Source organism: Contarinia nasturtii, unplaced genomic scaffold (genome assembly GCF_009176525.2).
Source record: "Contarinia nasturtii isolate CC-2019 unplaced genomic scaffold, AAFC_CNas_1.1 Cnas_scaffold_414, whole genome shotgun sequence".
Taxonomy (NCBI): domain Eukaryota; kingdom Metazoa; phylum Arthropoda; class Insecta; order Diptera; family Cecidomyiidae; genus Contarinia; species Contarinia nasturtii.
In genome coordinates this window covers 3,762,800-3,783,189 of record NW_022197768.1, presented here as the reverse complement: position 1 = coordinate 3,783,189, position 20,390 = coordinate 3,762,800, and the positions used below count along the sequence as shown (strand labels likewise).

The 20,390-nt window shown below is 32.4% G+C and overlaps 1 protein-coding gene across 1 annotated transcript; it reads left to right on the top strand.

Annotated features, from left to right (window-relative positions):
* The first annotated feature begins 11,543 nt into the window (after window positions 1-11,543).
* On the top strand, window positions 11,544-19,734 carry LOC116338604 (acyl-CoA desaturase-like). Its single transcript, XM_031763990.1, has 6 exons — window positions 11,544-12,040; window positions 17,182-17,617; window positions 17,703-17,833; window positions 17,928-18,133; window positions 18,252-18,490; window positions 18,572-19,734. The coding sequence occupies exons 2-6, from the start codon at window positions 17,191-17,193 to the stop codon at window positions 19,186-19,188; spliced, it is 1,620 nt and encodes a 539-aa protein (XP_031619850.1). The 5' UTR covers window positions 11,544-12,040; window positions 17,182-17,190; the 3' UTR covers window positions 19,189-19,734.
* Window positions 19,735-20,390: the final 656 nt, after the last annotated feature.

Genomic DNA, 20,390 nt, shown 5'->3' with positions numbered 1-20,390 from the left:
TTCAATTGTCTTTTTTTTATATAAATTTGGAATTTTTATCACAGTTTCAATTTCAAAAAGCTGGATTTCAAACAGTCTATGTATTTCGGATGGATATCCATCCGAGATATTTTAGAATATCTGGATATTCAACGCAACTGCACAGCGCCAGAGCTGTGTGCGTCGCAAATAGAATCTACGGTATGTCGCGACGTATATGTGTATCAAGTGTCGCACGTACACAGTCACACTGTGTCTGTATTTTACGTGTAGCGACATACCGTAGATTATATGTGCGACGCACACAGCTCTGGCTCTATGCAGTTGCGTTAAATATCCAGATATTCTAAAATATCTCGGATGGATCTCGGAAATATCCATCCGAAATACATAGACTGATTTCAAATTATAAAGAAGAATAAAAAATATTTGTTAAATAAATTAGTTAATGTTTAATGAATTCACACGCGTACATGGTGCAGATATTATATTGAGATATTTTCAGCCAGATGAATCAGCTCAGCCAGATATCGCCAGGGGCTGAAATTGAGCGAATACAATAGAAGTGATTGTTATGGCTATAATTACACTTACATTGCTACAATCACTTTTATTGTTTTCGCTCCATTTCAACTCCTGACGAAATCTGGCTGAGCTGATTCATCTGGCTGAAAATATCTCAATATAATGATATTAGTAAATGAAAGCCAATTCGGTCTGGTTTGAGTTGATATTTTATTAGAATATACCGACGTTTCGAATCATTTGTGATTCTTCTTCAGAGTCTAAAGAAATCGAATAGTACAATGTATTAGATAGTGTAACAACACCCTCACTTAAAAGAAAAGAATATTAAACTCACTTTTCAATGAATATCTACTATGTCAAAAATTTTCTGATTAATTATGTTCATTCAAACAATTTTTTTGGCAAAACAAAAATATAAAAAGAATAAACCAATCAATGAGTTAAACTGATAAATTCAGGAAAATTAACAACTGACATACGCTGCATTGCAAAACAAACTGACTGAGACCTCAAGTGTCAAACAAACGTATGACATCAAAATGTTACATTTAAATGACATGTTTAATAGCACAATATTTGAATGAATCAAGTTTTCAATTTTTCAAACAAATTATAATAAATATCACTCACATTCTTTGATTCGAATCAAACTTTTTATATTAACACATTTTCTACTTGCTTTTATATGAATTTCTTCTAATAACATTCTCTTCCTATATGATCCTTCTTTTTCTATGATACGCATGTTATCTCAATATAATGTCTGACATGGTGAACTGAATGTTTGACTTAAGCGATTGCGGTCAAATTTACTATGAATGCAATAAATTACGGTCAATTCTAATACAGAATTATAAAAATGATGAAAATATGTCCGCATTGAGTTTAAATTTGATCGCACAATATTAAATAGCCGCATCCTCATTTGATTTGGCCGCATGTGTGTGCACTTATCAGCTATTTCTTTCGTTGATCGCTACTTGAAATGATTAACAGATGGAAGAACCAAGCTGTGACTGACGAGGCAATGAAAATTTTGGTTGAAATTCTTACGGGCGAATTTTTGTCTGTGTCAATCTCATGTCCGAATTTTCGAATCGTTCTCGGACGAAAATTTGTTCGAACCATAAAAGATAAATTGTTGTCCGTGGCTATATCCATGTTTGCCTGTCCGAACAGTTCTCGAACGTCCGACGAAATTCTCCGGTTGACCTGTGGCCGATGACACCTAAGGCCTGTCGGGCAATTGCAGGACACAATTCAAATGTAATTTGACCTTCCGGAGAAACTTTATTTATTTTAAGAAAAACACACAATTCCTTAAACAAGAACCTAACTGGTTAGAACAAATGGTTAGATGCTTTTAAAAACATATATGTCTAAAGCACGGCAAAATATTCATTGAGTGGTTCAAACACAATTTTTTCTGGTTGTCTATATTTGGGCGTCAAAAGAAATAAAGTTGTATATAAATCGTTGTGAGAGTAGTATCGCCGTTTGTGATGCGTATGAATTCGAATACAAAAAGAAGTAGTCAAGTGTATGTAGCATTGTCTTCATCTCGTTAGCAAATACAATATACCTGTTTGGTTTGGCTGTTGACATCGCAATTTAAGATGCATATCAACTTAATTGTGTACTGTTGCTGCTGCTGCATGCATGCAGAAAAATGAAATGTACTTTGTACACCATTAAATTTGTCTGAATGTTATGTAACGTTGTGTCGATTTCTGTTGCTCTCCATTCATGAGTTAATGAACTTGAAAGATACATGCGACTGCGTATTGTTGCCGTTGAAAAAAAGAAGAAGAGTTTGAAAGAAAAGAAAGAAAGAGCGAATAAGCATGGGCAATGTAATAAAAAAACGTGAATTTGAAATGAATGAGAATACCCTTGTGAGAATATTTCAACTAGTAGCCGGTCGATTATTTTTTTTATAAAAGTTACTAGCTAATTTTGATTACCAAATATTGTGATTTAAGTTAAAGATAGTTTATTCCAGTATCAAATATCAAAAATTCAACTCCGGCAACAATTATCGCTTAATAGTAGATTTTGGTTACAACCAGTCCATCATTTAATTTTATTTTCATAATGGTAAATAAATAAACCACGTGATGATAAAAAAAAACGATATAATAAATTGAATATGTATTTTACATATATAATATATGAAAAGTGATTATGAAGATCGTGTTATTCGTTTTCCAATTCGTTTTACTAAAAAATTGTTGTTAGTTTTCTGCGTTTTCCAACATAAAAAAAGAAATCTAATTCAAGATACTATCATCAGCTGAAATCAGATATTCATGCCATAATAAGTTGTTTTATCAAATCAAAAGAGAATCGAAAATAGAATTTAAAAAATCCCGAATTTCATGCCCATGAAACTATATTTCTGTCTAAACAGACTTCTTTCTTTGTTTCGTTTCCATGCGAATAAATTGCGACGCAATAAGCACGAGCCACACTGCCAACATCATTCCTGTGTGTTGTTATTCATGTTTTTGTGTATATGTGTTCTTGTAGTATCTTCTCAAGCCACATGGAAGCGCATATACTGCTTTCGTTTTTGCACCGTTACGTTTACTTTTCTAACTGTTTCGCTCTCTCTATCTGTCATCACGTTGTGCAGAAGATTGTAAGAGATGTGCTTAGCATTTGTTTTAAATTGTGTTAGGGCCTCTTGGACGTTGTGAGCGGACAAGAGAATTTTAAGTAGAAATTGAACCCAATGTTGAATGATGGGTTAAAAATAAGTTGGGCGTCTCTCAATGTGTACTCTTTAATTCTGTGTGCTTTTTTTTTTTTCATAACACACATATTCAAATATTATTCGTTACAAAATACTCTCTGAAAACTTTGTCTACATGCAATGAAACAGCACAAAGCCCAGTAACTGGGTTGTTAGTTATCTGGTTCAATTGGAGGTTTACTTATGACCAGTCAATAGTCGTTTTATGCCAATTGCCATTTGCCCAAGACAACGGCAATATGATTGAGGCGGTAATTGTGATTCTTACAAAAATAATGGAGGAAAACATGATTATTATGGAATCGGGTAATTAATTTTTGTAGTTGTAAAAATTAAAAGTGATTTTCACTTTCTTTATTTTATGGCAGTTGGTTACGATCGGGTAACCGGTCTGTGTTAAATGATACAATTTGGCGCATTGTAAATAGAGCGACGTGCACACCATTCGAAGGCTACACGTTTCACAAAACTATTGAAAAAGTCGCGAGCACGGTGACAGCACATGGAATTTGCACTTTGATGAACGTTTAAGCGATGATCAAATCTATTCCAACAAAATGCAATGCATTTCTATAGAATCTGATTCTATCTGATGGGAATTCCGTATCGGTCAAAAGTGAAGAACAAAAAAAAGGTTTTTTTTAAAATTCTAATCCCACAACCGCTTGAAATTCATTAGAATAAAATCTAAATTTAAAGCCAAAAACAACAATCAAATCCTGAAAATAAAATCACGTAATGGTTTTATGTTTTTGTTGAAATCGTTGATAAGCGGTGACTTTTCGGATTTGATATTTCGCTTCGTACCTGGTGGTGTCCTGGCATCTGGCATTTTATTAATTGACTAATTAATCAGTATTAAACGGGTTTTTCCTTCTTATAAGTGCATGGTAACTTCAATCAAAACGTTTATTTCCTATTATTAGAATCTTGGATCGAATCATCATCTGGTTGACGCAAGAGTGGATTGGGCATTCTTCCTTATGCCATACCATTTTATGATATTATTTTGCGATCCTCATTCAAAAAAAGCAGTTAGAAAAAAATTATAAGCCGTCATAGTCAAAAGAAGGTCAAAAGCTTCTTTCAATATTGATGGGGGGAGAGGCTTTCAATTTACCCTTTAGAAAAATTCTATTTGAATTTGAAATATAAGTACATATATGCTTCAACACATTATTCAAGCATGTGAATAGAAAAACAAGAATAGGAGTGAAGCAAAAAAAAAGGAACGAACAAAAACAAACAAACTGACTGATGTGATGAACCGCGGGTTGTGAATGAATGCATAAATTAATTATGGATAGCTATTCAAACATTGAGAAACAGAATATTTACATGAATCGATGTTAAGTTTTATCGTTGAATCGTGCCAAATGAATAGTAATTTGCCATGTGTAATTTCATGCTCACATAACGAAATCAGAAGAAAATCAACATTCAATTGATTCAGTGTACCGCGCTGGCCATCCGAAATTGATTCAGTTTCCCATGTACATTGTAGGAATCAAATTGTTCTGAACTTGAAGATCGATTGCTGCATAAATTAGACCCAGAATATCCGAAACTTGAAATACCAGTTTTGCGTGAGTACACTGCTATCATCGGTATGTTACAAATTCGGCACGTACGCAAAAAAAATGTTTGCATCTTAATTCTACTTTTTTTTTTAATTAAAGGTTGGCGATTCGTATATATTTGATCTTTTTTTATCCCTCGAAACAATGCTATTCCAATTAGATCATCGACGATGCATTTTCAATTTAAATAAAAATCAAGTATTGGTGCTTTTGAGTGGCGCCAGGTGCTTCATAAAACTTTAATTGGCATTTGAATGATTTTAACCTACAAAATCTCTAGAATTTTTTCTATTGTACCGATGTTATGGAAAAAGAGCACGTGATGATCGAAGTTCGATTGATGTTTTTGTTCTATCTGCATTCTTATAACCTTTAAGTTTGTCATATTTTTCTTCTTCACTCTAATGATAATGCATAAATTAGAATATACTACTTATATCTAGCTTCGAAAAAAAAAAAACGATTAACATTTAGCATTTCAATTAAAAGACAAAATTCATTTAAAGTAATAAATTAGTATATTATATTATAAACTATTTTTTTGCAATAACTTTGTTGTTGTTGTTGCAATTAATACCAGAAATCACTTTCAACTAAACATCTTCGAAGGAAAACGAAATGAACGAAAAAAAAATCCATCTTGAGAATAACGAGAAATGTCATTTTGATAATTATGAACTACCGTCTAAGCATTTTTGTTCATTTTAATGTGACTCGCCGTACATTTGATGATCCGTAATTATTAATTGACAAACCGAAGGAGGAAGTAGGTTGGACGAGGACGTAACGTTTGGTTGAAAAATGGAAAACAACGGTTTAAATTCACCACATGAACACGGAGATTGAAAGTGAGAAGCCTCATTACCTTTAGACACAAAGACCCAGAAGACAAAAAATAAAGAAAAAAAAGAAGAAGAGAAAAAATCCAACTGTTTTTACTTACGTTGATATAATGAGCCCCTGAATTAAGTAAAGTGTCATTTCCGAACTCATGAATCCAATACAATGGCTTTTTTTCATTCGCACTTAATTGAATGAAAAAAATTGGTTTTCGTTTAAATTTCAACGCCATAAAGTAACGTTAATGATTCTGTTGTTATTATTAATGTTGAAGTTTTTTTTATTCTTCTCCGCATCAAATCGGAAGTACACAAGGAAAATGTCGACAACACGCGTCTAAGTTCTGATTACTGTAAATGAGTTTGAATTGAGACAATTATATTGAACAATTTAAACGGATGGACGGTCTACCTTGATAGCAAGACGTTTGGCCAATTTCAGAGAAGAATTGCATCAAGTGCGGGCAAAAATGAATTCAACTCAATTTATTGATTTTTAAAACTGAGGCAAATTGATTCTACAATATTTATTTGAAAATCACACGTCGGTTATCTCAAACGCTAACATAAATTTTGTTGATTTTAGGTGTGACATCGGCTCATTTATGAAATTCAGTACACACACTATGATAATAACAAAGAATTTATCTTCGAAATAAAATTTTGCAAAAATTATAATTTCACATGAAAAAATCATTCCAAAAATAATTTAAAAAAAACGAATTTAAGCACTAAGTTGATTTGGTATCAAATGCGACAAAACGGAAGGGTTTGGGTATTTTTCAATGTAATACACTTTTAATGGCATAATAAAGTAACCAAAATAATCAAATCACCAAATACGCCATTTGAATAAAGTATCGATTGATTGCAAGAGATATATCAATTAGAACAGTTTTAACCTTTAACTTTATCTATGGTCCAAAAATAGACCATTACCGAAATTCTCAAAGCAATCATTTATTGGTGTGCATACTTCTTCTCTCCGAAATGTTAACTTGTTGTTGATCTAGATTTTAAAAATGGAATAGTAATTTGCAAACACTAATTAATGGTGAAAAATAATAGATGCATTAAGTCAACCTCGAAATAAAACGTGTGAAACGATCTGAACCAAAAACGAAATCATTTAGTATGATTTATAGCTGCGTACGTCAAATGAATTCGTCAACATTTTTGATTTCTAAAGTGATGCGCAACATTTATTATTAGTAATATTTTAAATTAATTAACTTTCGCATAGAATTCATGTCGGTTCAGATAAACTTTGGTAAGCAATGTCATGTCACACGTTGAATTAAGCTCCGCTCTAATCCATTGAAAAAGAAATGAAAAATGAAAAAAAAGACAATACGCATACGCACATACATGTAAAAAACAAGTTCAGTTAAGTTCAAACAAGTTATATGATGTGATGTCAAATACAATGTTTGTGGAATATATTATGAATCGATTGTCAAATGATTTTCATTCATTGTTTTGGTGTAATTTATTCTCAGAATCGCAGAAGGTTATATGAGCGAATGAATTTAATTGTCTGTGACAAAAAAAGACTTGTTGCAAACAAATAGAACTTATTATATGATTAGACACGATAAAATCTCCCCTGAATTTGTTTGGTATAGCGAAGCACAAAGCGTCAATAAGCACAATTTTCAGTGAAGTATGTGTTCCATTTACAAATTAACAGTTAACTTGAATTTTTATCGTTTTATCATTGCCGGTAGGAATGATTTTACTTCAAGCTCTGAATATTCAGATTAGATATTATGTGCTGATGTGTGATGACGAATATATTGGCCTCAGCAAACATATGCATCAATATTTATGTATTGTCGCTACAAACATACTGTGTCACCTAATAGCATTTACTTGAACGAATTCAATGACATATAAGCACATTTACGTCTGAATGTTGAATGGCTAATACTAATCGAATGGTTTCTGTTTCAATTTCGGCTCATTTTCTTGCGAAAAAACGCCGAAGTAGAAAAAAACATAAATTAACAAAATTTGTGAGATAATGTAAGCGCGTATGGTGCTTTAATAAAAAAGCGTCGTCCATGAGGATACAACGCAATGTTGTCGACGTTGCTGTTCAACGACATGTTTGCTGAAGCGCGAATGAACCAAATGAAAGGGACATCATTAAGCGTAATCTCAACTAGTGCTGTATCGTATTAAATTCAACCAGTGAAAAAGGTTATTAATTCAGCAAGGTGACATCATTGGAATTTTGTCTTCATTTCTTCTTTAGGCTGTTCGGAGTTTTTTTTTGTATTGGTGTATTCGACCAATCTAAGAAACAAAATCACACAAAGAATTTCTCTCTGTTGATAATGACAACGGCCACCAAATTATTTCCATATTGTATTCATATAAATATTTATCGATTGAATCGTCACTCACACATCTGCCATGTACAATTGTACATAAAGGCGCTTTAGAATACGACGTACAAGTCGTACATACTGTGTGATAAATCATTTGAAGATATAATTGCATCTGTGGATTTTAGCATCTGAAATGTTTATTAGAAACTGAGAACATATTTGAAACAACAACAACAAAAAATACAGCCACATCCGTCGTAAACTTCTTACAATCTATCATATTGACTGTGGCAAACGTTTCACAGGTGGCATGACATGTAAAATACATCATATTTTTATTGACAACCAAGTTCTAAAAGCGAAAACTATAAACATTTTATGAGCGATGTGGTTTTTTTTTTTCATTTTTCTCAATATGTGCGAGCTAACTCAAATCATTATATTTAGAATCGCTATGAAAGTATGCGAAAATTCATTAAATTGATTGCTTTGTTCATTATTGATTTGGTATGGTTGAAAAACATAAAAAAACGCAAAAAACAAAATTGCAAATTAAACGAAGATTACTTTTTTGGGTTCAAACTCGAACGCACAATATTACAACACCAAAAAAAAAAAAAAAAAAAACAAAATTCGAAATCCTTCAAACTGTATTGTGTACAATGTTGTAAGCAATTTTCCACGAATTAATATCAATTTGAAATATGTTACACGATGCACACATAATAAAAATTGTGTGAAAAATAAATTAATGATAGCCAATGATGGTGTGCTCCATGAATGTCTGTATTTTGAAATACTGACTTTATCGAGCAAAGGACCGAATATTACAAAAACTTTTAACCCTTCACTTTTCTACTAGGCCTAGAGAGAAGATGAAATTTTTTTTATGCACATCATTCGATGATATCGCAATCAAATTGGGAAAATAAAGAAATGATCATCTAATGTTCTTAAATCGATTTTTTAATTTGATTTGAACACATTTTTAAGCTACTCATGCTTTGAACAATTTATCTCTAATTACTGTGCTGTAAACGTAAGAGTGGTTATTTGAAGTGAAATCGCCCAGCAAATTAAAGTGTCGTAAATGGATTCAATTCAAATACCATTCACACTATTATATTTAGTGGAAAATATTCTAATTGAGTAAATTTTAATTGGAGAAATTGTGAAATGTGCACATTTGTGTGTGTCCCTCTGGCTCTCTTCTTATGTTGTTTTGTTATTTTTGGTGAAATTCTGTAAGATTTTTGCACAAATTGTGCACAAACATAAAATTCGCACTCAAACAAAAATATATTCGTGGCCAAACGGTATAATTGTTGATGTTGACATCACTTTGCATAACCATTTTTTTTTCTAACCATTTGGGGTACCACACGTACTAATTGCTAACCAGTTTTATGTGTTAAGACAATGGGAATCTTTCGGCTCGGGTTATTCGAATTATGTCGAACGTTTTTTTTTCTGCTTCTCTTCTCGTTTCTTTCTTTCATTTGCAACGCAAGACTGTGTGTCGAATGTATCAATAAATGGTCATATCTTTGCTGTTTTTGAACTACAAAACAAACACCGAAATAAAAAGAAACAAAACAAAAAACCAAACATAAAATGTATGTACCATATTTGATATGTGCAAATGCTGTGTTATTTTTTCACAAATTTTGACCTAATGTACAATAGTGTGTCCAAAGTTTTTAAGGTACACTTGAGGTACGACGAGCGCACTTGCACATTATGTGTACATTGGTTGTTTGTTTGTATGCGCGCCGCAAAGATAACTTCAATTATGAATAATGAAAATGAAGCAGAAAAAAGAATGGCAAGTGCGATGGCAAAACAAGAAAAAAAAAGAAATATTTCGTTTCTTCAGCTTTTTTGCTCGTAAATTTGCTTTTGCATTGAACCATCTAACATGAAAAATCTGCTTTGTTTACCTTAATCAAGCATTAATATAAGCACTTTACAGTGCGTTCCATGAGCGTGTATTTACGTTAAAATATTTCAACAGTTTTTAGTCTCTCTTTCTCTCGCTCTCGTTCGCTCCCTTTCATTCACATCAACAAAACGATGAAGAAAAGCACACATATACGAACAAAAGATACCGAAAAATAAACAAACGGTGCTCAATAGTTCACGTAAATTATAACAAATATTGTGAGTAATATTTAAATATTTTTTTTTATAATTGGAAACAAAAAAAAAAACCAACAACAAATTATATATAGGTACACTGCATTCAGTCAATGGGATGTGAGTGCAACAATTTTAAATGCTCCACACGCTGGTTTATCCAAATGTGCGGTGTGTCAACTCGCTTGGCTAGAATTTCCCTTTTGAAATTGACCGCAGAGTAAAATCATTGTTTTCGGCGAAATGAATGATCATCAATTTGAATGAATAGAATATAGATATCTAATTCCGTAAGGAATCAGGTGGAAACGGCTTGTCGTGCACGTTACAACTTACATCAGCATTTTCATAATGATTCGCAATAATTTGCTGCAATAAATAGTAGGAGTGAATGAGATAGAGAACATTTGCATTCTCGTTTAAATCAAGTTACGAGATATCGTCGTGAGTATGGGAAGTACATATTTACACGGAAAACTGTTCATTAGTAATATGCAACTAAATATGCAATTACAATTTGTATTTTTTTATTCGCGATCGTTAAAATCCGTAACAAAGGTGCGAACGAACGAGTCAATTGAAAAGCAAAAGCATTCTAAATCAAAAAAAAAAAAAAATCGTGCGATATGAACAACGTTTTGTTTCTTTTCGAATGAATTACCCAATAATCGATGTTAAACGCATCCTTATGAGCTATTGATGATTTATTACGTTTGCTAATTATTATTGATGACACCATTTGTGTTTTGTCATGTGTATTGACCAATGCTTTATTTGTTTTAGATATATATATATACATATTTTTTAATGGGTGCTAGTGGATCATGGTGAGAAATGGAAGCGATTGAATTTGTTTGAAGAGCGAAAAAAAAAATCGTAAAAATGTGCTAAATGATAGCGCAAATATATTGTAAATTTTTCTTTTTTGGTTAAACATACATTGAATTGAGTTCTGTTTTTTCACTTTTTCTGTCAATCACAAAAAGACATCATTTGGAATCTTTTTTTTTTGATAATTATTCTGAAATTCGGTAAGAATAAAGAAAATGATTGTAAGTCATCAAAGGACCAGTTTGAAATTTGCTATTTTGTATCGTCAATGGGCTAGCCATTTGTGCGAATGTGTATGTGTTTGTGGTTTATCTATTGCTGTTAGCACCAACAATTCACGGTCGAGGCATGGTGTCTATATATGTTCGCATGTGCGATGTGACCCATGAATGTGTATGTGCTTGGGAATTAAAGCTGTGACGATATGTGAAATACAACGATCATGTGTGTGTTAACATATCTCTCTCGTACATACATATGTTGCGATCCATAATCTGTATATGAATTCGGTTTTTTCGATGGGAAGGAGTTCGTATATAAACTTTTGTATTGAACATTGAGTCATTTATTCAAATCCATATCACTGACACGTTCACGTTCGTCCGCATAAGTCTCATTATCGATAACTTTTGTTATCGTCCAAAATCACACCATAAAATCGCTATATTGTGAATAGTATCGAGAGAAAAAAGAGAAAAAGAAGGAAAAAAAAAGATTTAAGTGTTACTATAGCAGTTTCTCTTTTTTTCAACAATTCCGAATTGATTTAACGGTTTCTGCAGACGGGATCGGATATTATTTATCAAGTGAGACGTAAATTTACGTTAGAAAAATAATAATACAAGTGATCAAAATAGTGGTGTGGAAAATTAGTTAACTCCAGAGTTCTTATTCCAAAATGTGCAAAGTGTTCCCACGGATTAATTGAATACTTTGAACGTGTTACAATCAGTTTTCATTAAACTGAAAATTTTCCAAACAAATTCAAAAATAAACTGAGGAATTGTAGTAACAATCAAAGTTGATATATAGACACTATCACAGCAATACAAGCAAACGGTAAGTTGGTTAACATTGACAAAATAAAATCCCAACAACACAAAATGATTTCTGCTTATTTTTTTTAAAGCGAATTTGTGTCTAAGAACTGAACGTTATTCACATGACGCGTGTGTTCGTATTTCACAATTATTGTAATCCGCAAAGATGTCAATGATTATGGAATAGTAACAATAAAACATAATTTTTTCTTTGAAAATGGGGATTATCAAGTTAACTTGATTTAAGAAATGAATAAGATAAATCGATGATATCACTAGAGGTGTGATCATCTTATGCTAAATTGATTATTTTGATTTTCCACCGTGATCAATGGAATTATCCAATCAAGAAGTATCGATTACGTATGGATTTGATACGTAACTGGAATTTCCAGATGAACATGATTGATTTTTACCCCTTTAAATGAAAACCACATTTGAATATGCAGAAAATTCCACACCTTCAAATGTTAATTCAAATAATACGATCAAAAGAAAACTGGAACTAAAGAGAAACATTTGGTGATGAAATTCATTAGCTACCGCACCAATGGGTGTGAATACATTTTGTTTTCTCCTAAAGTAAATGCACCCCCTTCCTATGACTTTTATTTCGTATACCGACTTTTAAATTTGTACATTCATCTTCATTAACCCTTTGCGTACCAGTTAAGACTAAAAATGATGTATTTCGGAGGTACAATACTAAACGTTTTTAAAATAGTTCACAAAAAAGATTTGTTCATCAAAGCTGATGCGTAGACGTTAAAAGTGCGTCGGAAATACAAGTAACTAGGGCAAAAAATGTTGTTGCAAAATCAAATCTTTTCGAAATCACGAACTGGCATGTGATATGATGTACAATAAATCCACTTCTTAAGGTTTAACTATTTCAGTGGCGCGAAACTTTTCGTATACTGATTGCCATTGGATATGAAAGGCATAATAATGTAATAGTGCAAATGGAATAGATGGAATTTCTCGCGAAGATTTTGGCAATTTCAGATCCATGTGTTTGTGTGTGTGTTTATTTGTGTGTGTAAAACAGTGGCCAACCGAAAATAGATATGTGTCAATATGCGTTGGTGATTCACACCGTTATGTAATTCAAATAGTTCCTAATTGAACTGTATATTTGCTCGTCTCTTCAAATGTTATATATTTTTCTGGTCACTTTCTTAGGTCTTGTAAAAGAGTTGAATATGAGCCGAACCTTGCCAATTGATTAAGATTATGCTAAATGAAATTCAATATTCAAATGTTTTTTGCCTCTCTTCTAGTAGTCTCTTTGTTGTTAGTCATCTAAAAACACAAAACGTGTCGACAAATTTTCCCACCTTGTAAAACCGCAATATTTGCATATTCTACATTAGACCATGTGTCAGGATATTAGAAACACAAACACACATAAACACACACACACACACACACACACACACACACACACAATCCAAAGAAATAATGAGAAACACTTCCAAAATAGAGGAAGAAAAACACGTATCGATTATGTTTAATTTGATAGCGATCTAATTTACATTGTTTATCATTAGTGTAGCATCATTTCAAAGTTACGCATTAAAGCATACCGAATCTATTCGGTAATTACCAAAATATATACAAAAAAAGTATAAAAGTAATTCTTTACACATCGTTTCAAATTAAAATACAAGATAATTTCACAAGCCGCCGAAACTAACCATCTTACTTTGAAGCAAAATCAACAATACGGCACACGCACTGAAAGCATTATGCAAAGAGTAAATGATCGCTAGCCTGTTTATTTGAGCCAAAGTAATTTCAAAGAAGAGAAGAAAAAAAACCTTTGAAATCGCATCATTGCTTTGCTCAAAGAATACTCAAGGCTAAGCCTTAATCATACCAATTTGTATCATAACACACATCGAAATTGGTTTATTTCGGATGGAATATGTGTTTATAGTTTGTTTGTCACGATTACGATTTTCTAAACGATTTACATCGTGAATCTCATCAAGGTAAATGAACCACGTTCCATGCCATGGCATTTTTTAAGTTTACAACAAATTCCATGACCGAAAAATTTCCCAAATCACATGTAAAATGTAGTGAATCAGCCGCTAATTTTACAATGGAAAGTTATAGCTAAAAAAAATTAGCAAGTTTTTGTTTTATTTGTATCACTTTGGACAGCACTCATATTTACTGCGGCTCAATCAATAATAGTGTGTGACAAATTCAATTTGAGACGACGTCTGGTTGTTTGTTTTCTTTCTAAAATTCAAACATCTTTCAAAATTATTTACATACCAAAGTGAAATGCCACGACCGAATACAATGATAAATTGGATGCAATTTCTCAATAGAACCAAGGACCATTTAATCTAAATTCAGTAATGTTTGTTTGAATTAAGTTATCGTGACTTGGTGTAAGTGTATGTGTATGTGTATGTGCTAAGCGCATGGCTAACACACATATTTTCGGTAATATTTGTTTATAGATGGTCCGAAATGTATTTAAGCATGTAAAAAATAACTATTACTAAATGTCATAATTCGTTGTGAACAATGGACATGGAATGGCGTAAAATCAGCATTATTGTTATGAATTAAACTTGTATATGATTTGTGTGTCTGTGTGTATGTTTTTTCGGTTATTTCGGAAACACAAGAAAAAGTGAAAAACTAGTAATCAACCTATGTCTGGGATTGGACTTGAGCAATATAAAAAAACAGCTATATAATAAATGCAGACGGACATCATATCACATCATATGGGCCAATTCGGTTTTTTAAAAAAAAGACTTTGAGTAAACGATATACAACTAACAACACATTTTCAAATAAACTAAAAATGTGCGTAATTATTACGATTGCACACCAATAAACCAGTATACGGTGCCGTTTTTCATGTTTTCAATATATTTTAAATCGTTTCTGTTTCGTACTGAATCATCATGTTAATGGTCTTTTTGGCTCATTTTAGAGACGGAGAGAATACACTCGATGTGTTTTCTATGACCTTCCAAATTAACCAAAGCAATTTTGTTTTTCTTTCGCACTTGTAACTACAACAGATAATTCATTAGAAAGTTCACACCGTGCACGGGAGCACGGTTGAAACAAAAGCAAAAAGAGTGTTGAAATGCGCTGAGTCACATGAACCCGTGCATGATATTGACGATCTTAATTCAATGGCATCGAGACGATTTTTCCATTTCGATTCATTGCATAATAGAGTTACCTTATCACTAGAATGCGGAACTATTTAACTTGACTCGCATGCTACGTAACTATCTAATATACAATATACGGCCGAAAAATTTATATATATGTATTATCTTCAACATGTTTCTTGTCTCGCTTGGAAAATCTCATGAACTGTTCATTCACTTCATCACCTAACCTTGATAAATCAAAGTCGATGTCGGTGTCACCAATGGTGATTTCAAATGGTTAAAAACCCCGCGTCAACACACGCAAACCATATCACACATGAATTTTTAATGGGGCACCATTGATTCGGTTGACTAATAACTACACAATAAAACCAAACGAAAGAAACAACAACAAAACATAATAATAGTAATGAGACACATTTTCATTCGTGGTCCAGTATTTATGCTACATGTGTTCCACCAATTGGCCATAATCTACCTGTTGCTGTGTGCAAGGTGGTAGCCGATCACACGCAACATTGCTCCAAATGTACCTAACACTCATAAATACACGCAGAATGAATTCATTCAATGAAATTATCCGAAACAAACTGATGAATATTCTTCTTTTTTTCACATCTCAAAGTTGAAAATTTTCAAGATTATAAAATGCTAATATAACCGGCTGTGCCGATCAACAATAAATCAATAGCGTTCAACTATCATCATCAGTATGAAATCGTCATCTGCTTAAGGTTATTTCCGAAAAACAAAGCGATTATACATATCATTTGAATGATATGAACGAAATACATGGATACGGTGAAACATCGATAGATTTCAATCAATCGGCATCGAACGCACGATCTAATGTAATAATCTATAATCTTTGTGAATGTCGAAGTAGCAAAAATAATAACTATAATAAACAGCATAAATTGGTGTTGAGATGAATGTGTGAATGAACCAACCAAAAAGCGATTATATTTCAAGCCATGCAAAAAGTCATTGCCTTACATCGCAAACATACCACTGACGACGAAAAATCTAATACAGCCAACAAATAAATAAATATTCGGACCAACACACAAAGAGATGAAAACTCAATATGTTTGTGTGTTTAAAAATCTTGTTCCTGGTGCGGATAAAACTTGTTTATCACTTGGCAGTTAAACTTTTTGTCGTCTGGCCCATCATTTTTTTCTCTCCTTATACTATGGCCTTAATTTATTTGCAACTCAAATTTTTAATCTCGTCTGAAACGTTATTTCTCTTCTTTTCTTATTACGATTTCTTTTTTTTTCTTGAATAAGAAATGAAGCAAACATACCGCATTTTATAAATTGTGAATTTCTTAACAAACTGGTTTCGAAACAAACCAATTTCTCAATAGAACAAATGTTTGATATTTCATCGATCGATTGGTGGATTTACGGAAATGGTAAATCTCGAGAAATTTCTATCACTTTCTTTCATTGAAGAAAGATTTCTTGGTGAAAGGTTCCATTCTTTTTTTTTTGCATGAGAGTGAGAACACGAACAATTTTTACAATTCATTAGAAACATATACTGATGAGTATGTATTTATTTTACGCACTTCAAGGTCAATGTTCTTGAAAAAACTAGATAGAAATATTCAAAAGCAACCGAAAAAAACCAGTAAATTTTTGATATCGTTACACATATAAGATCGACACACACACACTTCCGAAATAATGGTTCGATAAATATTAATATCATATGTGTATTTGTTTACAACATAATCAATTTAAAATCACATAATTCTAAAACAGCGGCTGGCCTCAAAGAATCCATCAAAATGTTGCATGATGAATCAGCATAATTATCGCGTTTGGCGCATACTTGACATTTAATATCAATTCAGAACAGTAAATGGCAGTTTTACCGTTCGATAGTTTTTATGCTTTAAGATAAAATCATTGTTTTCTACCTTTCCACGTGAAATGTGTTACTTTCCATCCTTTTTCAACTAATTTAATTTTGTTTTCTTCGTTTTGTTTTTCAGACTTACAAAATGGCAATTGAATCAGAAGCATTTGACATGTCGATTCGTCGACGAAAATTTGGCAACTTATCAAATCAATCATCATCATCCGATTTATTGAACAATAATAACAATAACATAAACGAAAAATTGTCCGATAGCAATGACAGTGAAATTGAAAAAGATTTTGATGCTGATGTTTCAACATTGGGACCAGCAGTAAACAAAGTTCTCAAACAAACCACCGAAAATCTATCACATGATGAGGCGCTCGATAAGCTTAAAGAAGTTGGAGCTAAAACGCCCATTCTACCATCGCAAATTGGCACAGATTTTAGTTTCAAACGTAAAATTGTGTGGCCAAATGCAATCGGTTTCTTGATATTACATATGTGCGCACTTACTGGAGTTTTTATGGTGATGCTTGGCATGGCACGATTGTACACTGTCATTTACAGTAAGTACACATTTTATTTGAAATTTTCTTGGTTAATCAATTCAATGTACAACATTTTAACATTAATAATTGATTTTAATTGTAGCATTTGCATTGATGTACGGTTCTGGATTGGGTGTAACAATGGGAGCTCATCGACTTTGGTCACATCGAGCATTCAAAGCAAAAACTCCATTGAGAATTTTCCTTTTGTGGCTCCATACGTTGGCTGGACAGGTAAAAATGAACTCAATTAAAAGAACCTTCTCGATTCTTTCACGCAACGTTTTTCAATGAAATAAATAAATAACTGGCTGTTTTTGTTTGACAGAATTGTTTATATGTATGGGTTCGTGATCATCGTCAACATCACAAATACTCGGACACCGATGCTGATCCGCATAACGCAAACCGTGGATTCTTCTTCAGTCATGTTGGCTGGTTAATGTCGCGAAAACATCCTAAAGTGTTGGAATACGGCAAGAAAATTGATATGTCTGACCTGGAAGCCGACAAATTTATTATGTTCCAAAAAGAGTGAGTATTAATGGATCAAATACGTGCTTAGAGTGAAAATAGACACTTTCTTAGATGATTTTTTTATCATTAATAACCGTTCAGCGTAATTTATACAGCATTTTTTCCGTCATTTCAGACACTATAAATTGCTTTACACCATTTTTGCTTTAATGTTGCCAACATCGTTGCCAATTTTTGCCTGGAATGAGGATCCAATTGTTGCATTGTTTGTGTGTTTCTTTGCAAGAGCTGTAATTTCATTAAATGCAACATGGTTGGTAAATTCGGCCGCTCACTTATACGGAACACGTCCATTTGATAAAACAATTTTCCCGGTTGAGAATATGGTTGTTGCATTCTTTGCTGTTGGTGAAGGTTGGTTAGAAAACATTCGTTTTTTTCTTCATTTTTCTGAGACCGTTTGTTAGAAATTTAACAATTTTGTTTTAATTTTAGGATGGCATAACTATCATCACGCGTTCCCTTGGGACTACCGAGCATCCGAATTGGGATCACCATTGAATGTAACTGGATTTTTAATTGATGTTCTTGCCAATTTCGGTTTAATTTTTGATCGTCGCGAAGCATCAAACAATATGATTAAAAATCGTTCCATGCGAACTGGTGACAGTTCACACAAAGTATATGGCACAGAGGAGGGTCGACGTGCATTTACCACACTATTTAATATGTGGAAACATCCATCAAATCCAACGTACAATTCAATTTACTCACCAAAACCGAAAATTATCAATGCCGATGGTTATGCACTCATCGAAGATGAATTGAGCAAAAATGAAAAGGATGAAGAATTATTATCACGCGAAAATGAAGTGCTCGAAGAGCGTCAACGAAGACTATCACATATTGAAAATGCCGATAAAATTAAAAAGTATATTGTTGAAAAATCGGAAGCCGAAAAAATGATCGGCACTATTACCGATGAAAATGACACGGCCATCAAAAAGTTGAACAATAATAATGAACCCGAGTTCAAACTATTGATGAGCCCAGTGTTAGATAAAAGCCAGTTGAATATCGATGCAGACAGTGCAATTTTTTCAAAGATTTAAATAAAATGAAAAATACCTATCTATATAAAAACTAAATGCTGCCTTACTTTAAAAAAAAAGATAAAAAAAAACGCAGCACCAACAAATAAAAAGATAAGTAAAAAAATAGAATAAAAGTAAGTTAAGAAAAGAAGAGAGAAAAAAAAGCTTTGCATGCACAACATTCATCGATTTTGACTGCACATAGAAAAAAATATATGCAAATATGTAAGTTCATATTAAGAATGATGTAAACAAAAAATGATTAAGAATGATTTAAATATTAGAAGAAAAAAGTTACAAAATGTGAGTGATACCGTTTCTTTATGTTTAGAGTTTATTAATGGTCTGTTGCTGTGGAGCCTCCAGACCGCCTTTTATTTAAGTTGACAGTCGATATCGTGTGTTTTTTTGTAATTATAAATTAATATTGAATTTTAATAAATATTTTTTACAAGTTACATTCCAAGTTTTAGCACTATACTTCTTTTGATTGTTTTGACTTTTAACATTTCTTATGGACACATTAAAACCGAATACGTGACATTTAAAATTGAAAAAAAAAAATGTTTGTGCCGAAAAAAATGTATCGAAAAAAATCTCAACAATAAAAAACACAATTGTAAAATGTCAAAATAAAAAAATAGATATAGATATTTGCGAAAAGATTGTGTGTAATTTTGTTTTTGTTGTGCATCTCTACTATTGTACCTTCATCTCACGGAAACTGCAACCCAACCTGTAAGAAACAGACAATATATTTAGCTGCCGTCATCTGGATATTTCAGCTCATCTGGATGCCGTCAGCAGATGATGCGAAGTGAAACAATAGAAGTGATTGTTATAGTAATAGCAGTATATAACAAGCTTATATACCTATAACAATCACTTCTATTGTTTTCACTTCATATCATCTGCTGACGATATCCAGATGAGCTGAAATATCCAGATGACGACAGCTAAATATATTGTCTGGTAAGAAATAACGGTGTGAGTTCTGAAAAAAGAGAATTCTAAAAAAACACCGTTTTTTCGTTGTGTTTTTTTGTTTTTACTTTTATTTGTTGTTATATGAACAATTCCAATCGAATTGATCGTTATTTAATTTCAAAGATAGATTTTCTATATTGTTTTTCTCCAATTCCAATGAGACATGATATATTTGATTGTTAGTCACAGAGCACATTTCTATTTAAGAGATCTAAAGAAGCGTATTTCAGTTG